Genomic DNA, 16,497 nt, shown 5'->3' on the forward strand with positions numbered 1-16,497 from the left:
AGGGTAATTGCTGGACTACTCCCGTTACTCCCATGGCTGGAATTGTCTTACCAGTGGTTCTCATGCCCACTGTCGAATTTATCCCTGATTTGGCCGCCCCCGTATCTACAAGAAAGTTTAATGATTTACCAGCTACATTAATTGCAATTTCGGGTTCACTTCCAAGACTTGCAATCAATTTTACTGGCTGCAGACTACAGGTATGGCCACACCCCTATTGGGTATGGTGACCTCCCTGAATCCCGCTGGCAGCAACTACTTGTGAAGGGGTTAAATGGGAACTACCAGAGGCTTGCCAGTCTCTGTTCGGGGGGTATCTTTTTGTTTCCCCTGCATGTGGCTCATAACTCCGTTTCTGTGGACCCTGCTCCCAATGTCGTGTGTCGTGTCGTTGTCTAGGGGGTTGATAAGACTTTTGTATGTTTCTCGATTTACAGTCTCGTGCAAAGTGTCCCTCTCTATGACAAGAATAACAGGTTACCACATTTGACTTACCCACAGGGTTTGGTGATTTATACAAAGGCTGCCTTGTGGTCAGGGCCTGTATACTTACGGCCATTAACTTATCACCTTGTAATTCCCTGTGTCTGGTGATATTCCGATCGTGATCAACAGCTGCCTCTCTCAAAGTAGCCACCGACAGACCTCGCCAACATGGTTGCGTGGTCTGTACCCTTGTCTTTAATGCCTCTTTTAAGCCATCCATTAGTACAGACACTGCTACTTCTCGATGGTTTATGTTTGTTTTAATGTCCTCTATGCCTGTGTATTTTGCCATATCTAGTAATGCCCTGTGAAAATACTCTGCAGCGGTTTCTGACTCCTTTTGTTTAATGGAGAATATCTTGTTCCATTTAACTACAGCTGGGAAATACTCCTTTAACTGTAAACTTATCCTTTTTACATTGTCTTTGTTGTACACATCTGTAAGAGGTACATCCTGATCCAATCCACAGTCAGCTAAAAATTGAGCCGAGTCGACATTGGAGGGTAAACAAGCCCTCAGCAATACCTGCCAGTCTTTATTATTGGGCTCTAAAGTGTTCCCTAGGTCTCTGATGTATTTCTGGCTAGCAACTAAGTCTTTCCTAGGGTCAGGGAATTCAGACACTATGGTTCTTAATTCCATTCGGGAAAATGGGCTATACATGGCAATGTTCCTAATGGGAGTAACTCCTGAGGTGTCTGTTTTCCCATTTGGAACAGCTATCACCCTAACAGGATTAAGTCTAGCAACATCATTCTGTGTAGATTCTACAGCCTGTGGTGAAATGGTTTCAGCATAGTGTATGGTGCCGTACTTACCCGTAGATACGACCTCACCTGTCCCTCCGCTAGGGGCCTTTGTTACTAATCTTAAGGGTTGGGCCGTGCCTACTGTAGTTTCTGATATGGTGGCTGCTAGAGAGAGCGCCGATATTGTTGCCGATTCGTCCTCTTGATCACACTCCTGGGGAAAGTTCAAAACAGGGTACAACTTGCACGGGTTAATACTTGCATTGGTTAACTTATTAACATTTACACAGTTGCTAAGTGTTTGTTTGTTACACCCTAATGCGTCATTCTCCGCAACCAATTTCTCTCCTGATATGTATGGTGGCGGCGGGGCCGTGGCTATCAGTTTCTTGATAGGGTTAGATCCCGCCGCCTGAGCCAATCCTCTCTGTATTTCACCCTCCTGTTGCCATAACTGCAAATAATCATAATGTTTGATTCGTCTCTTTGTTGATTTAATGAGACATATCCTCCTCCTTAGATTTTGTAACACTTCTGGGCTGAAGCTGCCTACTCTTGGGAACTTCTCCCCGTCATGTACCGTCATTCTCTCCCATTCATCACATAAAACCTCTGTGTGTGAACCGTATTTTTCACACATTACGTACCTTGCCGACTTGACTGGTCGGTTTACTGAATCAACCCGAACCGAGGTTGATCGCCCCCTACCTGAAAAATTGGCCCCCATAGCTGTAGGCGTTGCTTTCTTCAGCCAACCCTTACAAAAACCAAAATGTTCAAGATAGGCTGACGGTGGCGGTTTACCGAGTACCCCACTCACTCGCCCACGCCGACCAATACGACCTACACACTGCCCTAGTGCTGGCGTACTCGACCCAGGGCCCCTATGAACCTTTGTTTACTGGAACATGTGAGTGTGATCCGCAGAGCATTAACCCTTTCCAGTAACTGTTGGTTGTTGGATAATTCCTGAGTGACCAGCGAACTTCCCTTTAGAAAATAAAAAATTACACAAATCACGTCAGAATGTACAAATAGTATTTATGACCCGTTTCGTACACAAATGGTACTGGTCAGATTTAACTAATGCACACAATTACGTGCGGTACAATCGTTCAGCACATAAGCAACTAATCTTATGTGCAGAGCGACCAGTGGAATCGAAAATTTCGGCTGCAAATTCCTTCAGCATGAGCTTTAATGGCCTATATGGGTTCTGCACCAACCCCCTGGGTTGTGCTCTTTTCTCTATTTATAGCGGACTTCCTTGTCTGCTGTACCTGGACCTCCTGGTCTGTTCTGGACCTCCTGGTCTGTGCTACAGTGTGACCTCCTGGTCTGCTATACTCTAATGCTCAGATTCTATGTTTAACAAGGGATGCCTCCCTAGCCACCATGTACGTCACTTACATGCATGTACCCTGCGAGAACTCGACTTCTTGTGGTTCAACCTCAAAAATTGTATAAACTTATATATACAAAACACTCACTCATCACATGTACACTTTTGTTTCTATTTCTATTTCTGCGCAGAAATTTTCTTTCCTTTAGACCAGATGTGTTGTAAATTTGGAGAAGGATCTGTTAGTCTAAATTTCGGACACTAAAATAGACTTGCGCTATTTATCGCGTTGCCACCTTTTCGCCTGTTACAATAACACTAGTGTGTGATTTGAGTTACGTGGGCGTATCCGGACGCTCCGTTACGTAATATACGCTGCGTGCGTCGGCCTTTGAGTTGCGTACGCGAGTCTCACCCTTTGTTAGAGACACGTGTACGCAAAGCAAATATCCACCGTAACACAATTTACACGTTTATCAATGTAGATGATCCTCGATCATCTACCGAACACCACACCAATCTCTCCTTGTATCTTTAGGTAGAGCTGCGTGCGTGCTTTGCACTTTATCCCTTAATGTATTACTTTTACACTTTAACTATGAAATAGCGACAAATCTCTCTTAGCACGTTTATCAATTATAAAATGGCAAACAGGAGAGTGATATATGAAAATACACGAATAAAAGAAATGCAGATATGCGTGTGTGCGTACGCAAGACAGAAATAGTTTTAAAAGACACTAGCGTGTTGTTCTTACCTCCGGTTCCGGATTCCCTCAGCACCCTTTACTAAGCAAAGCAGACGCTTATCCAGACAGCACTACGAGGAATATGACCTCCCGCCCTTTGCTGATGGATAATGTCTGCTGAAATTACCTAGTGCAGATATGTGAAGGACGGACGAGCCGCCAATTGATAAAGCTAAATATTTATCTTACTTAAAACCCTTTAAGAGGTCTAAGAACACTGTACGCTATTGACGTATGGAATACCGTAAGGGTACGCACGTTGCGTAACGATCGCTTAGCCGTAGTCGAGACGCTCAAGCGTCACGTTCGCTCACGGCCAAGAGATCACAGACAGGCACGCTATTGGCTGCCGACTAACGTAATGTTTCGCTATAGCGTAGCGAACGCTCGGGACCACGAGGAGATCACCAGCGGCGCAGACGCTCACAGTGTTAAACCTTTATATGTAAACCATGGACAATGTATTATACAGGAAAACCTTAGTGAAATGATAGGGTGTAGATGCAACACAGTGTAACCTTATTAACTCAAAAGCTGTTCGAGCGTCACCGACGCTCTGAGAATACTTAACACTATAAGAAATACACAAATACTGGGCTTAGGGTCTAACGCCTTATATAAATGTTATACTTGAAAAGAATAATACAATACAAGTCATACACTACAATATAACACAGACTAACTAACCAGATAACTACACAGGAAATACAATACAATACAATTACGTTTAAGGGAAAATGAGAGAGAAAGAGGAGGAGAGAGAGAGAGAGAGAGATATGGCTCACAATAACAATAAAGACAATATGATTGCGGAGAAAACTTACGCATAAGGGGAACGATCGCATGCGCCTCGATATCCAGCTCCCGATTATCAGCAATGAGAACCGTTGAAGAGAGTGAGCTGGATATGATCGGCTTGTCTATTTATGCCCCACACACAATACAATTCAATGGTCCCTACAATCTCATTGTTCATTGGACACAGGAATTCGTCTTAGTATTATAACAAAAGGTCATAGGTTGATTCATACAGGTGGGCTGAGACCATTTCCAACTGCTCAGGTGGGTGGGAAACTAGGTTTCCCGCCGCATGGATAAGTAAGTGCAAAGAATAGTAAAAGTACATAAACTTCTTATGTCCATAACTATTCGCACGAGCGATTAATCTGCTTCAAACCAACACCGGAATATTGCTAATTAAATACTCTTCCGATGGATACTAAACACCACTGTATGACCCATGTCTGACCCTTCGTATCAAACAAAGAGGGATCTCTTTGTCCATGAACATGCTATATTAACTAAACTTTCAGAATCTATCAAGGGGACCATGATCTACAAAATACATTATATAGTTAAAATATGTAACGAACGAGTCGCCCGCTAGACGCACATAAACTTTACCGTAAATGCGCACACCGCGCGCCTGCGGGTGCCCGCAGCGGCGAGTATGCGCACGCACGGCAGGGCTCATGAACGTGCAACAGGCACTCGCATGAGGTGCAAATATGGCAGTGTGTAGCGTGATATTTTTCTGACTTTGACAGGTGTATCGTTATGTGCATAGACCTCGCTTATCCCTATCGCCCCTGTGTATTTTAGCTAGGAGATTCTGACGCTCCTTCAGCATTGCCCCGTAGCCTGCAAAATCTGTGCTGTTACTTGCTCCATAGCAGAGTGCCTCCATGGAGCTAGGAGTCACAGGCGGTAGCCATTTCAATTGAGTCTGCCCTGCTATACAATTGTATGTGTACCGTACGGTGCATAGAACCTTGACAGTAGAAACTCTCCTGCAGCTTTACCCTGCTTTATGTAAAACTTGTGTTTTGTCAGTTTGCTATGCGATAGAGCCCGGTGTAACGTAATGTGCATAGACCTCGCTTATCTCTATCGCCCCTGTGTATTTTGGCTAGGGGATTGTGACGCTCCTTCAGCATTGCCCCGTAGCCTGCAAAACTTATGCCATCCCTCATTCCATATCCGAGCGCTGCCTGCCACGTGGTGGGGGTTCAGCGGCGGCGGCCATTTTGCCAGTGTGCTATGCGATCCATTGGTTTTTATTATGCTGTAATGGCTACGAGATTAGGACGCTAACATACTGTACAAAATTCCTAATCTCAAGAGGCAATAGTGAACTTGTAACACGTCCATTTGCGACAGTGTACACTACTGGTTTTATGTTGTTTTGTCTGCGGGACTTGGACGCTCACATATTCATAAAGTACTGTAGATGGATCATATACTGTATGCTGTACTATTTGCGTCTGTACCATATATACTGTATTAAATAATGCAGCATAATGAATATTTACTGTATTAAATAATGCAGCGTAATGAGTATTTACTGTATGCAGCGTAATGAGACGCCTTAGTAAAGTAGTCCTTATTATATATTTCAGTATTGTATTTTATTGCATGCGCAGTGGTGATTGTAAAAAGCGACATCTGGTGGATGATCGCAGGTATTACACGTAAAGGTAATGCCAAACGCTCTGTCTGCCTCCATGCGATTAGGTACGCCTCTCTGTGACTAGGCGCGCCTCCCTACGCCCCGGTACGCTGCGTATGCTCGATCGGGACAAACGCCTCAGACAGTCAAGATAAAGGTGGCTACATCTCTACTGTTCATCACTCAAACGAATGACATATCATTCTAGTGTGTACCCAGCTTTATGCTGGGTTCACACTGACAGCTAGAACAGGTGATATATCTGTAGTGAATCGGCAGGTGTGCACAAACGATGTCTGTGAACGAAGTCCTTCTCAGACATATAGCGTCACACCCTGCAGCACAGCTGATGCCCAATATATATGCATACATATAGGCGTATCTGGCTGTTTGGTTGGCGGGTTGGCCAGGCGTGTACCCAGCCTTACCTGGAAGCATATCTACAGTTATTAAGGTCAATGATTTCTAATGCTCAGTGGGGAAAACAGAGCACCCATAAAGCAGGGACATAAAGGTAGACAATATAGGATCCCGACGCAGACACGAATAGGATCACAATGCCGACGCCGGTATCCCTACAAGCTGGGATCCCGATCGAGTGACTGCCGGGACGTCGGAGAGGTAAGCCGCGGGGGGGGGGGGGGGGGGGACGTTAGGTTTAGACTGCGCCAGGAGATGTAGGTTTAGGCTCTGGGGAGGGGGTGATAGAGTTAGGCACCACCTGGGAGGGAGGGTTAGAGTTAGGCTGCGGTTGGTGGGAGAGTTAGAGTTAGCCAGCGGTTAGGGAGGGTAAGGGGGTGAGGGGTAGCTTGCAACCCAACCCCTGTCAGGATTCTAAACAATGGGATGCCGCAGTCAGTATTCTGACCACTGGGATCCTGCTGATGACATTTCGGCATTTCAGCCCCAACCCGACAGTATAAGTGCATACATGGAAAAAGAAAAAGTAGATCCTAAAAACAGCAAGAGTACTGTACGAGGTTAGTGCACTATGGACGGTATTCGGTCTCTAGGTCGAGAAGACTTAGGTCGACAGTGTCTAGGTCAACCACTACTGGTCGACACTAACTAGGTCGACAAGGTCTCTAGGTCGACAGGGTCTCTAAGTCGAAAGGTCAAAAGGTCGACAAAAGTTTGTTTGTTTTTATTTTTTTTTACTTCTTCATACTTTACAATTCACGTGGACTATGATTAGGAACGGTAACAAGCGGTAGCGGAGTGAGGCACCTTGCCCGAAGCATGGCAAGCGAAGCGAGCTATGCGAGGGGACCCAGTGCATTAATTGGGGTTCCCGGTCACTGTACGGCGAAGGCGACACAAATGTTTTTTTAAAAAGTCATGTTGACCTTTTGACCTACACCATGTCGACCTAGAATCCCTGTCGACCAATAGTGGTTGACATAGACACTGTCGACCTAAGTGTGGTCAACCTTCAATACCACACCCCTATGGACATGTCTGGGCTTCAAAACTCCCGCCCCCTACATCCAGTCCCATAGAAGAAACCTGTAACATGTATGAACCAACACTTTTTTCTTTTTTTTGTTAAGCTAGACTTTTTAAAAAAAAATAATAGGAATTTAATACCTACCGGCAATCCCTTTTCTCCTCGTCCGTAGTGGATACTGGGGTCTTGTACTATAGTACTATGGGGTATATATCGGGTCCACTGGAGTCTGGCACTTTAAAACTTTTAGTGTGTGTGTGTGTGTGTGTGTGTGTGTGTGTGTGTGTGTGTGTGTGTGTGTGTGCTGGCTCTTCCCCTCTATGCCCCTCCTACCAGACTTAGTCTAGGAAAACTGTGCCCGAGGAGACAGACATAATGTGTGAGAAGAACAATACAACAGCGGTGAGGCAACAAGCCAACACACAACCATGAACGAAAAGGAGGGTACTAACCAGAACAGAGGATAGCAACACCAACCTAACCTGGATAGCACGGCTCTCCCAACAACATTATGGGACCGCAACGTCGGTCCAACCAAATACTTACACAGGTAAGCAGGAACGAAGCACTGAGGTGGGCGCCCAGTATCCACTATGGACTAGAAGAAAAGGGATTTCTGGTAGGTATTAAATTCCTATTTTCTCTTACGTCCTAGTGGATACTGGGGTCTAATACTTTAGTACCATGGGGAAGTCCCAAAGCTCCCAAATGGGTGGGAGAGTGTTAAGACCCCTGCAACACCGCTTGACCAAACTGAAGGTCATCCTTGGCCAAGGTATCGAACCTACAGAAATTCACAAAAGTGTTCGAACCAGATCAAGTAGCAGCTCGGCACAACTGCAGTGCTGATACACCCCGGGCAGCCGTACAGGAGGACCCCACCGACCTTGTCGAGTGGGCCTGAAAAGACGTCGGCAAGGGCAGGGCCGCCGCCGTATAGGCCTGTTGAATAGTCAACCTGAGCCAACGAGCAATAGATTGCTTAGAAGCAGGCTGACCAATCTTGGAGGTATCATAAAGGACAAACAGTGAGTCAGATTTCCGATGACGGGCCGTCCTTTTGAAATAACTCTTTAGAGCGCTGACCACATCCAAGGTCTCCGGGCCAACAGAAGTGCCAAACAACACCGGAACCACAATAGGCTGATTCACATGAAAAGCTGACACCACTTTAGGCAAAAATTGAGGATGGGTCCTCAGTTCCGCCCTGACTTCATGAAAACTCAAATAAGGGCTCTTACAGGAGATGAGAAGCCTGCAGAAGGGCATTGTAAATTGCCCTGAGTTCCAGGATGTTTATCGGCAGAGTCGATTCCTATCTCGACCATATCCCCTGGAACTGGACCCCTTGGGTCACAGCCTCCCAACCCCGGAGGCTGTGATCCGTTGTCAGTAGAATCCACGAGTAGATATTGAAACTCCTGCCCTCTACCAGGCGAGGTACTTTTAGCCACCATAATAGAGAAATCTGGGCTTTTGGAGACAAGGTCACTTCCCGATGCATGTGAAGGTGAGAACCCGACCATTTGTCCAGTAGATCCAGTTGAAATGGCCGGGCATGGAATCTGCCATATTGGATTGCCTCGTAAGCAGCACCATCTCGCCCAGTAAGTGGATGCAAAGTTGTATGGACTCCTTGCGAGGACCGAGCGGACCAAAGCCTGGATAACCAAGGCCTTGTCCATCGGGAGAAACACCTTTTGAGACACTGTATCCAGTATACTGTATCCAGTATCATTCCCAGGAACTAAAGACATTAGGTCGGTTCTAGGTGAGATTTCTGAAAATGTATGATCCACCCATGATCCGTAAGGCGAGTTGTCAGATCAATGCAGTGCAGGAGACGCTCCCTGGACATAGCTTTTATGATTCGATCATCCAAGTAGGAGACTGTGGGGGTCATTCCGAGTTGATCGTAGCTGTGCTAAATTTAGCACAGCTACGATCAGGCACTCAGACATGCGGGGGGATGCCCAGCACAGGGCTAGTCCACCCCGCATGTCAGTGCCGCTCTCCCCCCCCCCTGCAGAATTGCAAAGGCATCGCACAGCGGCGATGCTTTTGCATCTCAGGAGTTACTCCCGGCCAGCGCAGCTCCTGCAGCTGGCCGGGAGAACCTCTTCGCTGCCCCTGGTCGCAGCGGCTGCGTGTGACGTCATGCAGCCGCCGCAGCCCGCCCCCTAAACGGCGGCTTAACGTTGGCTGGACCACGCCCCCTAAATGGTGGCTTAACACCGCCATCCAGCCCCCTCCCGCCCAGCGACCGCCTCTGCCTCAGAGGCGATCACTAGGCAATGGCGGCCTTCGCCCGTCTGGCATGTGCCAGCGCACTGCGGCACCGGCGCATGCGCAGTTCCGACCCAATCACTGCGCTGCGATAAACTGCAGCAAGCGATCGGGTTGGAATGACCCCCTATGTTGACTCCCATCATGCGCAGTTGCAGCATCATCTCCGCCATGACCTTGGTGAAGACCCTCAGAGCTGTTGATAATCCAAAGGGTAAGGTCTGAAACTGGAAATGGTCATCCAATATGGCGAACCTGAGGTAAGCCTGATGAGGAGGCCACATGGGAATGTGTAGGTAAGCATCCTTGACAGCCAGAGACACCAGGAACTCCCCCTCTTCCAGAGCGGACACCACCACCCGCATAGATTCCATATTGAACTTGAACACCCGCAGATACGGGTTTAGAGACTTCGGGTTCAAGATGGGGTGCACCGAACCGTCTGGTTTGGGAATGACAAAAAGACTGGAGTAAAACCCCCCACTGCGTAACGGAGGAGGTACAGGAACCACCACCCCTGTCTGCAAAAGTTTTTGAATAGCCTCTTGCAAGGAAACTTTTGCTGCGGTTAAAGTTGGTAAGCCCGTCTTGAAAAATCTGTGAGGAGGGAGTGTTTGAAATTCCAGCTGGTATCCTTGGGAAATGAGGTCCCTCACCCAAGGATCCCCGCAGGATGCCGCCCACACGTGGGCGAAGTGTTGAAGGCGAGCACCTACCTGAAATTTGCCTGGCTGCTGGTTCCGTCATGAGGAAGGCTTAGCGGCAGGGGATCCAGTGGTCTGGTCCAGGGAAGCAGCAGCCACAGGTTTAAGGCACTTACCACGAGATCCTCTTGGCCCCTGCCTCTGAACCTTGCTACCCGAAAGGACTGCAAGGAGGGTCCGGTGTAAGAACGTCTAGCAGGTGGTACAGCCGACGGCAGATAGGTAGACTTACCCACCGTTGTTTGGGAGATCAATTTATTTAGTTCATCTCCAAACAAAGCATCACCTGTAAAGGGAAGATTTTCCACACCCTTTTTGGAATCAGCGTCTGCTGTCCACTGACGCAATCACAGAGCTCCGCGTGCAGAAACAGCCATAGCAGTAGTGCGGCCATTAATCTTACACAACTCCTTAATAGCCTCGCTCCTAGAATTTGCAGCATCCAGTATGTGTTGCAGCAGAGTAACTACCTCATCTCGGGGCAAATTGTCCAAACTATCGATAACATTATCAGACCACTTGACTATTGCCCTGGAAATCCACCCACAAACAATTGTGGGGCGTTGTGCTGCGCCAGCTGCCGTATATATTGCCTTGAGCGTGGTCTCAATCTTACGGTCAGCTGGCTCTTTTAGGGATATAGCCCCTGGTACTGGCAGTAACAATTTTTTAGACAGTCTGGATACCGATGTATCGACTGACGGGGGTTTTTCCAATACCTTCCTGTCCTTAGCCGGGAGGTAAAAAGTAGATAAAAACCTCTGAGGAATTTTAATTTTTTTTATCAGGGTTTAACCATGCCTCCCTGCCAGTCAGTTTAATTCTTTAGACATCGGAAAAGTTGCTGAACTCTTGGGTCTAACATTAAAGTATAACTCCTCATCTGGTTCCGCCTCCTGATCCGGTATGTGGAGATCCTCTCTTACAGCAAACATGAGACCCTCCACCCCAGGGGACAGAGAGCTGTCCTCATCCATATCATCATCATTCACATCAGGCTGATCAGAATCAGAATCAGACTGGAGCACCTGTGGCAGTGAGCGTTTATGTGACACCACTAGAGGGGGCTGAGTAGCCTTCTTGGCATCTGCTGTTTTAGCCACACAATCAATAGAGTGTTTTAATACCTATCTCTCTCTTTTAGCTGCAGCTAATTCCGAATTTACATTTTGAATCATGCTTTTAAAGCTATCTAAACAGTCAGGTGCCAGTGAGCTGGGTCCCTGTGAAGATAAGGAACATTGCTCACACATGAGTGACCCCGCTGAAGAGGGGGTAGAATTGCAAGCAGCACACATAACCATGTCAACAGACATCATACCCAGAAGTAATACACCAATAGCCCACTGACCAACACCCCACACAGACCCTAGAGAGCCACTGGAGTGAAACTGAGGAGCGGACACCTGCACACAGAACACAGCAGCACAATGTGTTGAATTATGTGTATGACCCGATACTAGTGCAGCGGTGCTACCGCTGGCGTGCTCCCCCCCTTTGCTATGACCCCCTGGTACCAGCGTCGGTCCTAGAGGAGCAGCGTGCATGCAGCCATTAAGATCCGCAGCAGGCAGAAAATGCCGCCTTCCGGCTGCTGGTCCTGCTCCGGGAAGCCCCGCCCCTTGTGATGGCGCGCGGTCCCTAAAACAGATTATACTGGCCACATACAAAACAGTAAAGCATGCGTTGTTACAGTACACACAAATCCTTTTAAGACAGTGAGCACTGCGGGGCAACAGCCCTGAGCCAGTATGTTCGTGGCAGGCACCGCAGCTCCAGGCCCGTGACTGCCGCATGACTTGCCTCCAAACTGCACCGGGGACCCGCTAACCAGGACCCCGGTGTGACACTCACCGCCAGTGCCGTAACTAGACATTTTAGCGCTGTGTGCAAGAAACAGCATCGGCGCTCCCCCTCCCCCCCCCACACACACACACAAATAAGGACAAGTGCGCGCCGGAGGTGCGCGCAAAATATACAGGGGCGTGGCTTCATGGGGAAGAGGTGTTTTTTTTTTTTTTTTTTTTACACATTTAAGCAGAGTCCCCTTTTTTTTTTTTTTTTTTTTTTACACATTAGGCAAGCAGAGTCCCCTATTTAAAAAAAAACAAAAAAAAACATTATGGCAGGCAATCCCCCTATTTGCACATTATGGCAGGCAGTCCCCATTTTTTAAAAAAACATTATGGCAGGCAGTCCCCCTATTTACACATCATGGCAGGCAGTCCCCATTTTTATTTTTAACAACATGGCAGGCAGTCCCATTTATACATTATGGCAGGCAGTCCCCATTTAAAAAACAAAAAAAAAAAAACATTATGGCAGGCAGTCCCCCTACACACATTATGGCAGGCAGTCCCCGTTGTTTTTTTTTTTTTTTTACACATTATGACAGCAGTCCCCCTTTTATGAGAGGGGGAGAGAGAGACTCACCTGTGACCTGGCATCCATCTGCTGTGTTAATTCGGCAGGCTGGCTGCTGAGAGAGGCAGAGACCTGGGAGCTGATTGCAGCGCTCCCGTGTCCCCTGCAGAGGCGGCGGGAGGAGACAGGCACCGGCAGGACTCAGAGCACGGCGCTCAGAGTCCCTTCAGATGTGGTGGCTCCGGCAGGCGGCAGATGACGGGAGACAGGCGGCACTGTGGTTATGGAAAAATATGGGGTGGTGCCTATTTGTGTACAGGGCGCATATGAAATACTCAACATATGAAATACATCCCTTCTTTGAAGAGGAATACAGGTATCCTTCGTGTGGAAACTTGAGATCTTCTCTGATATGTGACTTTTTTTTTTCTTTCCCCTCTCTCGGAGTGTCATATAGTAGTTCCAGTGTTCATAAAAGACAAAGGAAAAGAACAAATGTGTAGAATAGTTTCACACCACTCTGGATACTTTCACAGCTCAAAGAAATAAGAGGGCGTACCCCACTCACACAGAAACAAGTGAGTGGAATCCCATAAAGGTATCTTTGATGAATCAATGTCTTTATGACAGTACGATGCAAATTTTAGGGGCGTACCCAAGACTCACACTGGAGATGCAGTATCAAATCACATAAAGGTATCGTTAAAATCTGTTAGATGCGTACCCCAATTTACACAACTTTGTAGTTGGGAAAAACGTATAAAGGTATCTTTTGTTCTCTAAAGGATATGCGTACCACAACTCACTGGATATATCGAGGGTCGACTCCTATCAAGGTATCTTTTTGCCGGGGTTGTATGAAATCCAACAAGAAATTATTCCTCACAGAGTATACAGGATAAAAATGGAAGTTCCTCATTATATAATAAAAAAAAAGAGGGAATTTATTTCCAGAAAAGTTCCAAAGTGCATCACAAAGTGCTTTGCAGAATGTACAATAATAAAAAAAAAAAAACCCAGCAAAAATCCAGTTGATAAAAATAGTTCCAAATTAGGTCATCCAAGGCTACTCACAGTACTGTTCGTTCAACGCGTTTCGGTCTTTAACAGGACCTTTATCAAGAACCGAGTTCTTGATAAAGGTCCTGTTAAAGACACTCCGAGAGAGGGGGGGGGAAAAGTCACATATCAGAGAAGATCTCAAGTTTCCACACGAAGGATACCTGTATTCATCTTCAAAGAAGGGATGTATTTCATATGTTGAGTATTTCATATGCGCCCTGTACACAAATAGGCACCACCCCATATTTTTCCATTGCATATTGTTTTTTGTAAAATTGGTGATTTTACTTTGGTGTCTATAGTGGACGGGCAGCATTGCGCCACACAGGCGAACGGTTCAAAATTTTCTTTTCTGAATATTGGCACTGTGGTTATGCTGGGGGGAATGCAGAATGCGGAGCTCACAGGACTTCAGAGGCGGCGGATCCGGCGGGCGGCAGATGACAGGCGGCAGCGCTGTAGTGACAGTGGCTGTGACCGTGTCGGGGGGCGGTTTGGGTGCTGTCGATGGTGCGCCTTCAGTGCAAGTGCGCTGTGGGCAAGGCACCATCGGCACACACCTAGTTACGGCCCTGCTCACCGCACCTTGTAACTTCGGCATCTATTAGAGGGTGGAGGCTAGCTGCTGGCGTGGGTACACATACTAACGATGTGTGATCAGCATCTCAGGAGCTCAGTGTCCTGTCAGCTGTGATTACGAACCATTAAGCCTCAGGAGGTTGGTTTGGTCCCCCCTCTAAGTCCCACAAAGCAAGTAGTCTGGTTGCCAACCATGGCTACCGGAAAATAATAAACTAAAATAACAATAAAGAAAAAATCTCTGGAGCTCCAGAGAAATGCAAACGGCTCCTTGGGCACATTTTCCTAAACTGAGTCTGGTAGGAGGGGCATAGAGGGGAGGAGCCAGCACACACATATACACACACTAAAAGTTTTAAAGTGCCAGGCTCCAGTGGACCCAATCTATACCCCATGGTACTAAAGTCCCCAGTATCCACTAGGACATACGAGACAATGGGGCAGATTTATTAAGCCTGGTGAAGTGATAAAGTGGAAGGTGATAAAGTACCAACCAATCAGCTCCTAACTTCCATGTTACAGGCTGGGTTTGAAAAATGACAGTTAGGAGCTGATTGGCTGGTCCTTTATCACCTTCCACTTTATCACTTCACCAGGCTTAATAAATCTGCCCCAATGTGTTTGTTCATACATGTTACAACTTGTTTATATTGTATTGTTCATTTAGGTTTAAATTGGGAGCAGATGTTCTGCACACATCTGAGAAAAACAATAATTCTAAGATATATAGAACCATGTAAAATAATGTTCATCAACTCTTCGCCTTATACACCAGTTGCAGCTACTGTACTGCAGGCAGCAGATTCAGTCACTGCGAGTAAGGATTGCATAGACGAGCAGCGTACACAGTTCCAGGCGGCGCCGCAATGGCCGGCAGGTACCTTAATGTAGTGCTCCGTGCACAGCACATTACTCTGGTCGGCCTTCCTGCCCTTTAGTGGGACTGAGACATAGACCTCCCTCTCCGTCTGCTGCCATGTGTAGTCCGTCACTGTGATCGGCATCTTAGCGGCGGTTACCGGGCAGTAGGGGGAGACGGCGGCTCCGGTTGCCACGGACAACAGACAACATCCTGCAGCGACAGCGCTAAGGCCCGGCCGCTTCCTGCATGATTGCACACTGTGGCCGGGGGATTATATTCTGAGGCTGCTGAGTGTGGTCATATATCATCAACTAGTCGCAATGGCTGCCTGTCAGTGCATGCTGAGCCTTACAGTCCCACAGGCTGCGTTACCCTCCATATACCTGGAAACAGTAAACTTGGCACGCCCCCAGGAAAGCTGATCGCTACTCTCAGCCCTGTACATCGGACATTTCAGCAGATACTTACATTTTTGTTAATACTTTTCCGAATTATTGTGTAACGTAATTCTGTGGGGATTAGTACTCTGTCAATTGGCTGCCTCCCATTCTGTGGCCATGTATGAATAAACATGTATCCTGCATGCTGTGTTCCTCACTTGTTATATTTTAGGTTGAAGAAACATTTGCTAAAACAATATATGGAGAGACACCAGGGGTGTTTTAACAAAGGAGGGGGATCACACAGCGCAGTAGACTCTGGCATTGCGCTACAGAGTACTGTGCATGCGCAGGTCTCCGGAAACATGACATCCGCCATGTTCTGGATACTAATTACTACTACGCATGTGCGGCACAGCGGTGACCATTTTGGTGATTTTTGCCACGGCTACAGCTACCGATGCGAGACTCTGGAAGGGTTTAGGGTTTATTAAACTATGGGTGCAGTGTATTCTCCCCATCCCTCCCTGGATCCCGGGGTCCGTGTGCATACATTGCACCTATTATAAAAACGCCAGGGATAGACACCCTTGAAACTGTGGTCGCCTGTAAAATCTAAATTATTACAATTAAATTCTATTATAGCATATCCGTATAAGTAAGAATGTGCTCTTACCAGAACCAATCAGAGCAAATAAGCATTTGTCTATTAAAAAAAAAACTAAGGATATGACGCTGAATGTGTATATGTGTTTTCCTTTAGTATTTTCATTATGAGAGCCTCAGACCCTGACATTCCTGTGAGGGGATGACAAAAGTGGAGAGCTACAGTACAAAGCAGATTCTTATTCTTTTTTTTTTATTTTTTTATTTTTTATTGAAGCATCAATAATCTGTTTTCAAACATTGTGACAAATCGTAATGAAAGTTTCAGGATTACAGGAAGTCAACATGCATTAACATGAAATATGAAACCTCATCCTAATGTTAACTGATACAATGTCACAGTAATGGGGTATTAAATATGTGTATACATAT

General features: G+C 46.7%; 1 protein-coding gene across 4 annotated transcripts in view; it reads right to left on the reverse strand.

Annotated features, from left to right (window-relative positions):
• DNAAF4 (dynein axonemal assembly factor 4) overlaps nt 1–15,749 on the reverse strand; it is a 105,704-nt gene extending 89,955 nt beyond the window's left edge. The window contains exon 1 of one of the 4 annotated variants that reach the window (XM_063926133.1): nt 15,548–15,749. In XM_063926133.1, the coding sequence (XP_063782203.1) occupies nt 15,548–15,652 (105 nt within the window). In that variant the 5' untranslated portion in view covers nt 15,653–15,749. Of the gene's footprint in view, nt 1–12,645; nt 12,810–15,098; nt 15,441–15,547 lie in introns of those variants that run through there. The other 3 variants (XM_063926131.1, XM_063926132.1, XM_063926134.1) reach the window with 3 other exon arrangements.
• Between the last annotated feature and the right edge of the window lie 748 nt (nt 15,750–16,497).

This window comes from Pseudophryne corroboree, chromosome 6 (genome assembly GCF_028390025.1).
Source record: "Pseudophryne corroboree isolate aPseCor3 chromosome 6, aPseCor3.hap2, whole genome shotgun sequence".
In the NCBI taxonomy this organism is placed as follows: domain Eukaryota; kingdom Metazoa; phylum Chordata; class Amphibia; order Anura; family Myobatrachidae; genus Pseudophryne; species Pseudophryne corroboree.